General features: G+C 45.5%; 1 protein-coding gene across 22 annotated transcripts in view; it reads left to right on the top strand.

Moving 5' to 3' along the window:
* The window catches only part of FHOD3 (formin homology 2 domain containing 3), a 530,360-nt gene that overhangs the window by 360,904 nt on the left and 157,088 nt on the right, over positions 1–12,368 (top strand). For all 22 annotated transcript variants that reach the window (XM_069568681.1, XM_069568674.1, XM_069568673.1 and 19 more), the window contains exon 10: positions 10,560–10,801. In XM_069568681.1, coding sequence (XP_069424782.1) covers positions 10,560–10,801 — 242 coding nt within the window. The remainder of the gene's footprint in view (positions 1–10,559; positions 10,802–12,368) is intronic.

Here is a 12,368-nt window from a genome sequence, read left to right as displayed (position 1 = left end):
ACAGTTGGCTCACAGGACTATAGAAGACGGACTTTCCCCAGTACAGACACCTCCCTTCCTCACCCCCTTAACTTCCTGTTCAAAACTCCGATCTCTACTCAGCCAGGGGCTTATATGATTATAGCTTGAGATTCTGTGTGGTCAAGAGGAATGATTGTGTGTCCGGCAGCTGGGGCTAGCAAAGTTAAAGCGTCAGGTTCCTTCTTAAGTTTTTCAAAGAGGCTGCTTCTGTCTTTGAGTCAACTCTGGTGAATAGCTGAGTCATTTGCACATCTGAAGATTCAACTGGCTTGTGGACACATTCTCTTTGTTGAAGGGAGAATATCAAGTCGTGCTGAATAATACCACTCACAGCATAATTTACACCTACAGTGCACTGTGGCTGAGACTTCTTACGGTTTTATATGACAGTTGCTTGAGTTTCAATCCAGACATATCCACCATATACCAGAAGACAGCATCATACAGGTGAATTTCCCACCAGTGAACCAACGGGGAGAGAATTTTGCAAACTATGCTCCAGGAGACTGCTTTCGGCTTCAGGGCACACTTGTTTTCCAGCCTACCTGACTCTCAAGCTACCTCCCCGTCTTCCTCTTTCCATTCATGCCAAACGTTTCGAATGGTGTTCTGGGTCCACCATCTTTCTTTGGTCAAATGGCATCTGCTTGATATTTTAGCATTAAGTGCGTATCATTCACAATGTAAATTATATGTGTCACTCAAAGGACAGCAAAGCAAACACCCATTGCGATAGTTAACTTTATGTATCAGCCTGACTGGGCCACGGAGTGCCCAGATATTTGATCAGACACCACTGTGTGTCAGTGCAGTGTGTATCCTCAACCTTCCGGATGAGGTTAACATCCACATTGGTAGACCGAGTAAAGAAGATTGCCCGCCTCCCTGCTGGCAGGCCTCATCCAACCTGTTGAAGGCCTGAATAGAGCAAAAAGCTGAGCAAGAGAGAATTCACTCTCTGCTGACGGAAATGAGCTGGGATGTAGGTTGCCTCTTACCTTTTACCTCCAGCTGGAACTGACATTGGCTCCCTTGGTTTCCAGGCCTTTGGGCCATAGCTCTTGGGACTTCTTGGCTGCCATAATCATGTCGGCACATTCCTTATATTAAATCTCCATATATATCTGATTTATTTTGTTTCTCTGGAGAGTCCTAATACATATTCATATTTAAGAACAAGAATATTACCAGTAACTCAGAAATGTCCTCAGTGGCCGTTCCTGGTGTCATTCAACTAACTCCCAGCACCATTCTCTTGCTTTTTTTTAAAAATAGTTTTGTCTGAAAATAGCTATTCTGTGAGTTAATGCAAATGATCAGATTATCAAGTAAGAACTGACCATCTGAGATCTTGCTGTCTGTAGCAGAGCTATACTAATCTACCTAGGCTACTGATTTCCAGAATACACAGGTGCAGGGATGCAGGGAGAGATCTGGGCCATCCCTTGTGACTCCTAGGTCTTTTTTTCATGCATCAGATGTGAGCTTTCTGACCCAGAATAACAGACAGTGTTTCCAAGTCACCTTGCCCTGCGAGTAATACTCAGTTATGAAGCATCTCTACTACACAGCCCAGAGTGTCATGGCTTATCAATCCATAAATTCTGTGTTTGCTTAGTATAGGGGATCCTTAACCAATCCTGACCTGCTGAAGGCATTCCAGAAATAAAGACTCTCATTTTAGGAAATGTCATCAGGCTATTTATTAGATAGTCTAGATATTAGCGTATTTACGAAAGATCAGAGGGGTCATTGCCTTCTTTCTTTGCCTAGAAGCGTCGCTCCTAGGGAAGGGGTGGAGGGACTGTAGGCCAGCTGCTTTAACTCCTTGCTCCCTGTCTGTATCCCTAAACAACACATGGCTTAATTTTGTCCTTTATAAATGGGACCATACCACGTGTCCTCTTGCAGCTTCTCTTTTGCTTGATTTTGAGACCTACCCATGTTGCCATGCGGAGTTCTAGTTTGCTTGTTTTCACTGCTGATGAGAATATCCTAATTTATTTATCTGCTCTTCACTCAGATGTTGGCTAGCTACAGTTTTGTGGCCATGGCAGTGCTACCCTGAGCGTTCTTGTCCTTTTTTCTTTGTGTGTGTGTGTGTGCATGTGCAATACTTATTATGTTTGGGTATCAGTTCTGTTCTTGCTTTGTAAAAATATTTAGAAGCTTTTCTTTTTTCCTTCTGCCCTTGTCTCTGGTCTTTGGTTATCTGGTAGAGCTCCCTTGGGAAATTGTGTGGGCTTGTAATGATGATGATGGAGGGGCAGAAGAGGTGTGTGTGTGTGTGTGTGTGTGTGTGTGTGTGACTGTGTGTGTGTTGGAGGCAGGAGATCTTTGGTAACTATGCTTTATTCTATGGATATTGGTCTATGTAAACTTTCTATCTTTATTGGGATTGGCTTTTCTAAATCATATTTTCCTAGGAAATATCCATTTCATCTGGACTTTTAAAGTGATTACTAAAGAACTATGTAAATAGTCTTTTATGAATGTTTCTAATTTCCTTTCCTTGAGAAGTTATTTTCCTGTGTTAATTTTTGTGGTTGTAATTTCTCCCCCTTTTTCCTCTGGGTTAACTCGTGGTTTGTCTATTTTCTTGTTGTTAATTTTGACTTATATATGATTTTCAGTGCTTTTCTGTTTTATAACTCAAAACATTTTTATCTTTATGATTTCCTTCTTAAGTTTTCTCTCAGTTTACTCTGTTGTCCTTTTTTTAGATTTTTGAGTTGTTTATCTGATTCATTTCTTTTTATCTTTTAACCATCTTCTCATTCCTGGAATATAAGCCACTTGGTCATGATGTGTGTTTTTTTTTAATGTGCTTTTGGAATTCTGTTTGATACTAATTTGCTTAGAGCTTTAGACAAATAGCCATAAGTAGAGCTGGCCTCCATCCTCATCCTTCCCGCAGCTTTTCCTCTCTTCCTTTTCTGTATCCCATCCCTATCAACTTGGGCATCGCCGTTACACTCACATCATGAAAGAATGGTGCTGGTGGGCATGGGACCAGTCTTGCGCACTGCCGCTGTACAATGTGCTGCTGCTGACGGTGTCTGTCGGTGTCTGCAGGGTGCCTCTCTGACTGCTCCTCCTCAGTGTCCCTCCTTCTTCTCTGTCTCTTCCTTTCAGTGCTGGGGTTTCTTCATCAGGCCTCCTCTCTTGGTCTAGGCAGCCTGAGCTGAGACTCACCCAGTGAGTTCAGCAGCCTTGGCTGTGGCTGACGCCTTGGCCTGAGCTGTCTGCAGGGTTCATGGCTGCCTGCCCCTCTGCCTGCTTGTCTTTTTGCATTGTGTTCATTTATTCACTGAAGATATGTCATGCACTCTGAACATTCAGAGACAGAAGATCTATCCCTGTCCCAAGGAACTTTCATTCTGTAGTCCCAGACCAGCAGGTGGCTGATTTCCCAGCAGCTATATGTGATGGCATGGAGGGGCATGGAAGGTGTCAGAGGAGCTAAGATTATGTCAGACAGAGCCACCTAGAAGCTGCAAATGACATGACCCAGCCCTCACAAAACCCTTTATTCCCCACCCCCAACCCATGACAAAAACAAAACTCCTGCACAGTCTGTTCATTTCTGCACCTCTGCAAAGAATAGTCTCCCAGGTTACAAACCTGGGGCTGTCCTGGACCTCCTTCTCTCTCCCCGCATCCTCATACTTGGAGGTCTGATGGCTGAAGACTGCAGTTTCTTCTCCATTCCCCTAGCTCAGGCCCTCTTTATCTCTTGCCTGGGTTGTTGCAATAGCGTTCTCATTCATTTGTTCACCTGTGAGTCCGTTCATTGAACAGAGCTTCACTAAGCACCGATTTTGTGCCCGGCACTATTCTAGGCCACGGGACTCAGCAGCAAACTAGACAGACAAGGCCAGTGCCCTGAGGGGATGCACAGTCTCATGGGGTGCAGACAGTGACCAAGTCAGCTGATAGCCCGAGGCTGCTGGCATGTCTGTGAAGAAACGAGACGGGGTGAGCTGGAGGTGAGATGCTGGGTGGATGGGCCACCACCACCGGCCTGAGGTGGTGGCCTAACGCAGGACAGTGACAGAGTGGGGAGCAGTGGAGGAGCTCTGCCTGGTGTGAAAGGAGGCGTGATGAGGGGCAGGGCCTGGGGATGGATGGCACCTGCAGGACCGCATCCCGGGGGGCTTCTCAGCTTATTCCCTCTTCCTAACTCCCTGCAACTGAAAACAAGGGGTCCTCCTTAATATCAGGGCTAACTACACCATTTCTCCATTTCGGAAAATAAACAAGAGTGAATGAACAAAAAAACCTTAAAAACTTTTTCACAGCCCGTGGGGTGAAGCTGGAATGCCTTGAGTTAGTTTAAGAGGCAACACTATCTGTGGCCTTTGAGCTGCTGTGGCCTTGTCTCCAGCAATTCTGCTGAAGTTGCAGCCATACTCAACTCCTCTTGTTTCCTGAACGCGAAAGGCAGGTCACCGCGGAGCTTCCCTTCTTCCGTTTTCCTTGCTTTGCCTGGAGTGTTCTTCCTTCCTGTTCTCAGGTTGGCGGACTCCTCCTTCCCCTGTAGGAGTCACCTCAGATGTCCCCTTGTCCGCAAGGCCTCCTTGGCAAGGTATAGGAGTCCCTGGGCTTGTTGCCTGCATTTTATTTATAACCCAGGAGGGAGCGGTTGCCTGTGTTCACACCTCACACTGAACAGTCCTCAGGATGCACTTGCCTATCTGTTTGCCTTTGTCATCCGTGTCTTGCCTTTCTAACCTCTGTGCTCAGCAGTACCCTTGCCCAGAGTAGAAGTTAAGTACTCTAGTGAAGGTCTCTTAAATATCACTGATAGATTCTGGGCCGAAGGAAGGGTGTAATTTAATCAGAAATCAGCCACCTTAAAGGGAAGATGCCTTGGGTAATCACTCAAGGTGACAACTGAATGCTTGGGGTACCAGGTAGAGTTAGGATTTTTATTCCTATCTAAAAATTAATGCACTTTTAAAAGTGTTTGGTGCCATAGGACAACTAAGTTCATTATAGGTGGGGGCAGTAAGGAGCCTATAAGCAGTACCGATATTTTCCTCACAATAGATTATAAATGTTTTCAAGCCATTGCAGAGAACTTTGTTGGGCTTCTAGAATTCTTCTAAATAGTGGAGGATGTCTGGTGACCATATGTCCTGGACTTTCTGGGGATAGGCCCAATTGCAATTAATTCCATTTTAGAAAGGTAATTTAATCCATGTTTAATTAAATTCATTTGAATTTTTATGGTTCCAAATGATTTTTTCGAATACATAGTTTCACAAATCAAAATCAAAAATCTTTTTTTTTCAGATTGTATTCTCACTTTTGATGCTGAAAATGTGGTCCTAGTAATGGGAAAGGCATCTTAGAGCTGAGGATTTTGAGGGTGAGGAGTGATTGTTACTGTTAGGAATAATTAATAGGTCCAGTCTCTTCAAATCCTTCCTTGTCATACTTGATTTTTTTTTAATTTTTATTTTTACTCTATTCCACTTTACAATACTGTATTGGTTTTGCCATACATTGACATGAATCCACCACAGGTGTACATGTGATCCCAAACATGAACCCCCCTCCCACCTCCCTCCCCACAACATCCCTCTGGGTCATCCCCATGCACCATCCCCAAGCTTGCTGTATCCTGCATCAGACATAGAGTGGTGATTCGATTCTTACATGATAGTATACATGTTTCAATGCCATTCTCCCAAATCATCCCACCCTCTCCCTCTCCCTCTGAGTCCAAAAGTCTGCTATGCACATCTGTGTCTTTTTTGCTGTCTTGCATACAGGGTCATCATTGCCATCTTTCTAAATTCCATATATATGTGTTAGTATACTGTATTGGTGTTTTGCTTTCTGGCTTACTTCACTCTGTATAATCGGCTCCAGTTTCATCCATCTCAACAGAACTGATTCAAATGTATTCTTTTTAATGGCTGAGTAATACTCCATTGTGTATATGTACAACAGCTTTCTTATCCATTCATCTGCTGATGGACATCTAGGTTGTTTCCATGTCCTGGCTATTATAAACAGTGCTGCGATGAACATTGGAGTACATGTGTCTCTTTCAATTCTGGTTTCCTCGGTGTGTATGCCCAGTAGTGGGATTCCTGGGTCATATGGCAGTTCTATTTGCAATTTTTTAAGGAATCTCCACACTGTTTTCCATAGTGGTTGTACTAGTTTGCATCCCCACCAACAGTGTAGGAGGGTTCCCTTTTCTCCACACATAGTTGATTTTTAAAATGTGTATTAGTTAGCTCTTGCTGCATAACAAATATGCCAAAAAGAGTGGTCTTAAAACAGCAGGTTTTGCTTCTCATTCTGGGGGTCAGAAATTTCGGCCTGGTTCAGCTGAGAGATTCTCATAGAGCTGCAGTTATCTGATGACTTAACTGGGACTGAATGCTTTAAGATGGCCTTATTCACCTGGTTTGGCCTTTAGTGGTGGCTGTTGGCTGGGCCATGCGTCTTCAGCAGGCTAGCACACACTTCTTCACATGGTAGCCGCATTTCAGAAGGGAAAGTCTCAAGTGCACTTTTCAAGGGTCTGTGTCTTCTGATGTCACACTGGCCAAAACAAGTCACGTGGAAAATTGTAGACTCAGTGTAGGAGGGGACTACACAAAGATAAGTAAACAGAGAGGCATGATCCCCTGGGAGCCCAGAGCTGTAATCGTCTGCCACAACCTGTTCAACCTAATAGAATTATCAGCATAGTTCCTTCTTGAAATGGCAGTAGCACTGGCATCCGTTTCACCTACAAGCTGAATCAAGAAGTATAGGTGTGCATTAAAAAGAAAGTGTGGGAGGGCAATTTGGAAAATGATTATAACTGCTGTGTAAAGATAGTTGCCTGTCATGGAGGTTAGTAGCAGTATAACAAAATAATCTCAAAGAACTGTTAATAGTTTTTGACCTTCATTAAGAATGTTCAGATTGTTGAATGTTTGATGATATTAAGAAATTATTTTAAGCAGAACAGTGGTATGGTGGTTATGGTTTTTAAAAATCCTTATATTCTAGGGATATTTACTGATAAATGGATAAAATTATATGACCTTGGACTTATCTCCACAAGACCTGGCTGTGGGGTCAGGGACAGGGAGTAAATGAGACAAGATTGGCCAGGGCTGATAATTGTTGAACTATCATAGGTGATGACACAAAAGTCTTTGTACTCTTCTCCATACTTTGCATAAGTTTGGAAATTTCCACTAAATTTTAAAAAGAACGTTTAGATCAGTCAGTGACCTCAAAGATAGGTAGAAGTTGTCCCAGATGCCACGTTAGTTTGCTCTTCTCTTTCTTGGTAGGATGGGTAGGGTGTGCAAGCAGTCGGTGCTGGATTCCTCACCTGGGTTTTAGAGACCATTCTACATTTGATTAAAAGAGTCAGAAGGTATCTGATGAGGGGCCCAGCAGCAAAACACCCCATCACTTGGGTGAGATTAAAAGTTGTTCAGGACATGGTTGATCTCACCTTGGGTCCAGGGGAGGACACCACACTTGTGGTTAATTAGATCTGACACCACAGGTTCTGAATAAGTCTCTTGGTAAGTGCTGTTCTCTCTCTAGGAGTCTTCCAAAATTTATTGGTCTTCACTGTAATTGGTAGTGCTCCCTAGAATCTAAAGAAACTGAAACTGCTACCACGGCCCTGGACATGAAAGCAGGTCTCTTTCCCTGTCACCAGTGGACACTGGTGATTCTAAGATGCTTCTTGTAAAATCAAAACCGGGAGTGAAGACCAGCCCCAAATCTCATGGTACAGCTTTCCTGTCTGCCAAGCCTGAGGCTGCTGTTGCATCTCCTGGGATTGTGATTCCCGCTTGCCCTTACCCCCATGCATCCTTTTCTATGTTTAAGAAGATGGATACTTTGTTTCGGACTGGAATTTTACGCAGCTCTCATTAAATTCCATTTTATGGTGCCGCTTTGATAATTTTTCAGTACTTTTCATTTAAACAATGGTTGTCTCATCTTCCTTGACAAAAGGCAGTTAAAGTAGATTTCACTTTGTGCACATGCCATGTGCCTCCCTGAAAGGCCCTGTGAGTGGAATGCTATTTGATCTTTGCATCTCTGAGGTTAGACAAGGAATTAGAAATATCTGAACTCTACGTTATCCCCTAACCTTATCATTCCAAATATGTGCTTAATTAGAAGCAGAATCAATATTTCAGGTCAGAATGAGTTCAAGTGGTCTAGAATTTTTATATCTAAAAATGAAAAAATAATTGGCTAGTGATATTTTAAAACACTATCCTTGGCTAGGTATATAATCATTCTTAAACGTTCCCCAGAGAATACTATTTACAACGTTAAAGTTGAGGTGATAAAAGTGATTAATCAAATACATAATTTCTTTCCTAGTTCTTGCAGTTACACTTGCAGAACACCCTTACCCCAGGAAACAGACTTTCCAGTGAAATTTTGCAACAGTATAGCATTTTCTGAACTCATCCATTCTTCCCTCAAACTCCCCAGATTATGTCTTCCTAGTAAATTCTAGGGGAACAGAGCAGTCAAAATATTATTAGATTGTCTTCATCTATCTGGGAGTTTGTTATAGAATGTACCTGGCATGTAGATGGAAGAGTTTTCACTAAATCAGTCTTGCCTAAAAGCTAGAGCTGGAGGCAAATGCAGATGGAACAGATCCGGGGAGACTTCACTCCTGGGAAACAGGCTGTGCATCTCAGGTGTTCATCCTTGTAAACCGGATGGGAGGGGCCAGCCTGGCCTTGACTCGGCCAAGCTCACCATGCTGTGTGAACACATTTGGCATCAACACTTTGGACATGGGAGGCCACTGACTTTGCAATAGCCAGGTTTTCTGTAGACAGGCAATGCCAACACCAATAGCATGGTTAGCCATCTGGGTCTTTATATTACTTCTCCATTCTCTCACTTTTCAGGACCAGGTTGTGAAATGTGACCAGGAGCACCCATAAGGCTGGAAAGTATGCACCTCTGGGGACCTGGGACCATGTGGGTCTTTGGGCACCAAGTCAGAGAGACTGTTGGACTTGCTTGGGCCCGGCCCACCTGGGCTGTGAGGTGGCCTTCCTGGGCAGTTCTGTGTGATGTAAGAATCTGTGGGTGTTCCAAGCCCTGGGTTGGGAAGATCCCCTGGAGAAGGGAATGGCTACCCACTCCAGTATTCTTGCCTGGAGACTTCCATGGACAGAGGAGCCTGGCGGGCTGCAGTCCATGGGGTGGCAAAGAGTTGGATGTGACTGAGCGACTAACAGTTTCACTTTGCACTCGGCCCCTTCAGCTGAGGGCACAGGCTGGGGAAGAACTGTCACATTGAGTACCAAGCCAAAGGGTAGGCCCTACCCCAGCTGCTTTACATGCATTAGATAAGTTATTCTTACCACAAACCTGCAAATGCAATCCTGTTAGCCTCATTTGGTGAGTGAGAGACTCTTGAGCAAGCAATTTGCTTCAGGTCATTCCTGGTCTGTCAGCCACACAGAGGTCTAGTCAATGACAGCTCCTGCGACTGTGTAGGTTTGGAGAAGGGAGACACACACATAATTAAAGAAACTGAAGAAACAGATAGGTATAGTCCACAGCTGGAAAGGGTGAGCGCCTATAAGGAGGATGTATGCACAGAAACTGGGTGTTGATATGAGAAGGCCTATGGAGTAGGATCCCGGATGGAGGAGATTAACAGACGGCAGAGCTGATTCTTTGGCCAGGCCTCACCCAGCTAGGGGCAGGACTAAAAGATCCCTGGGAAGAGGGCAGGGGCGTGGGGTGTGGGGCCAGTTGTCTCCGGTTTCTGTTGGCTTGGCCAAAAAGTTTATTCTGACTTTTCTGTAAGATCGTTTGGAAAAATCCGAACGAACTTTTTGGCCTACCCATACGTGAAAGCCAAAATGGCCAAGTGTGAGTGCTTTTAAGAGGAAATTTTCTAAAAATCCTAAATGCTAGAGATCCAGCCTATTTCTGGTCTATATTTTTGTGATCACAGGTGCAAGCAGGCTCCACGCCCACCTGAGACCAGGCTTCGGAGGGCCCTCCCCACCCCTGTGCGTGGGGGTCTCAGATCAGGCCTCTCAAATGACCTGCAGGTGAGGCTGTTTGTCTCACCTGGAGTTCGTGGTTCCTGCCTGTCTCCTCTCCGAGCATCCTCCCTGGGAAGCGAGCTTGGGGTCAGGACCTCCGGGGCTTCCTGCGGCAGGGTTTCAGGAGACACTCCGCCTCCTGGACCAGAGAACACCCAAGTCAAGGCGGGGTGGACACAAGAAGGCGAGATGGCCTCTAATGGGCAGTCCTGGGGTGAAGAGCCCATCTAATTACAAAATAGTTCTCAGATCTTCTCGTGAAATCAGTTGACCTTCTCGGATCCATCTGGGAAGATACCCAGGGGCGAGCATCTTCTGGTTTGGAGGCTACGCTTTGGGATGCGCGTGTTGTGATGACTTCAATGAGAAGCCCACGCCACAGGATGGGAAAGGACAGAGTTCGGTGCCCTTTGGGGTGGGACTGTGAAAGGCTGACCTTGCTCTGTGCACTCTCTGCTTTTCCAGGTGGCGCTCCGGCTGGAGGATGGGGATGAGACAGCAGAGCCACCCCCCAGCGGGTGCCGTGACCGCAGGCGGGCCAGCGTGTGCTCTGGAGGCACCGGCAGTGAGTCCCGGGGCCTGGACCGCAGGCGGAGCCGCAGGCACTCGGTGCAGAACATCAAGAGCCCCCTGTCGCCCCCATCCAGCCCCTGCCCCCTGTCGGCTCCTGACTTCAAGCCCAGTCAAGTGCGAGATCTCCGGGAAAAGTAAGCATTAACCCAGCCTTGGAGAAGGGCACAAGGACCCCTAAAAGGGGAAAGGAGGCCCAACCCCACAGGTGTCCTGGACCATCCCAGCCTTTCCTGTCCCCTGCCTCTTCTCTACATTTAAGCCATCACCCCCAGTTACCCCAAAACTTCCCAAGGCAAGGTGGCCCTGGTGACACACGCAGACTTGATCCAACTCCCTGAACTCATCTTCACCCCCTTGTGTTTTTATATCGTTCATATTGTTAGCATCTCAGTTAATATCTGTGTAGAAAGCTATGCTTTATCAACTAGAAAAGAATCCAAAACACACAACTTTGGTCTAGAAATAAATGCTATGCCACCACACCAATGTGAGATGGTTAGAGTCTGAGGTACTCATGACAATACATAGTTGAGGTTAAGTAGAACAAATACGTATGTTCACATAATTTCAGTAAATACTAATGCTGTCATTTATTCCATCATATAGCATACATTTTTCTGAAGTGTGTTCTATAGGCCAGGACTATTTGCAACCATGAAGACATATCAATGGAAAAGGTATGATCTCCATTTCTGTGAACTCCTATCAGGGCTGAGAGAAAGTAAGAATGAAGAAAGACCATAAAAAGAAACAGAAAGATTGGCAATCCCATGAGAAATTATGTAAGTCCAAAAGATAAGGTTTGACAAGATCTCTAGGAGCTTAGAAGTGGTTCCCTAAAACAGAGGTGTAGCTGAAGGATGGCTGTGTGGCTCTGGGGTCTGAGTCCAGTTATATCTTCCCAAATGGAAGCCCTCAGTTCACTGGATGAAGCCCTCAGTTCACTAGGATGGTGGGGCTCCCTGGACCGGTCTGTGCCAGACAGCTGCACCGGGGCTGACTGATACACCGACTGCCAGCACCCCTCTTCTGCTGCCGGTGGAAACCTTGCTTGCATCATTTGGCTGGAGAATTTTCTCCCATTGTGGGGCTCTACCTGGGAGCCACATGTAGTTCAGGAGGCTGCATGGTGAAGAACTGAACTCAGAATAGGCGGGATGACCTTAAGACAATGATTCAGATATGTCCCTTCCTCTCCATCCCTAAGGGAACTCCCATACCCACCTCTACTAAGAAGTGACTGGAGCAGTCTGGTACCCATGGGATCCTGGAACATGAGCCAGCCCACACCACTGGGTGCCTCCTATTGCAGAAGGAGAAGGAGGGCATCGATCTGAGAGTGATGTGCAAGGCATGGTCCATGTTGACACCCTTCTCCCCCACATAGCCTACAGGTTTTTTTGTCTCTAAGAGTCAGTGTGCAGCAAGCTCTCTTTCAGCGAAAAGAAAATTGAAACTTCTGAGCGGAATGAGAATCGAGAACATTTACTGTGAAAGTGCATGCTGTGATCTAAGATCTTTGAGAAACTCAGGCAGTTCTCACAGGGTCCTGAGACTCCCTGTAGTGCTGTTTCTACCAGCTAGAAAAATGAGCATGGAGAGAGTTGGGCAAAGTGGACTGAAAAATCTATTTATGATCACCAAAGCTGCTGAAGGTGGGCGTTCTGAGGCCTCGGTGGGGGCACTTGGTATATGTGTGCT

This window comes from Ovis canadensis, chromosome 23 (genome assembly GCF_042477335.2).
Source record: "Ovis canadensis isolate MfBH-ARS-UI-01 breed Bighorn chromosome 23, ARS-UI_OviCan_v2, whole genome shotgun sequence".
NCBI classification, from domain to species: Eukaryota; Metazoa; Chordata; class Mammalia; order Artiodactyla; family Bovidae; genus Ovis; species Ovis canadensis.
The sequence above is the reverse complement of the archived record's forward strand: the minus strand, read 5'-3'. Positions and strand labels throughout refer to the sequence as shown.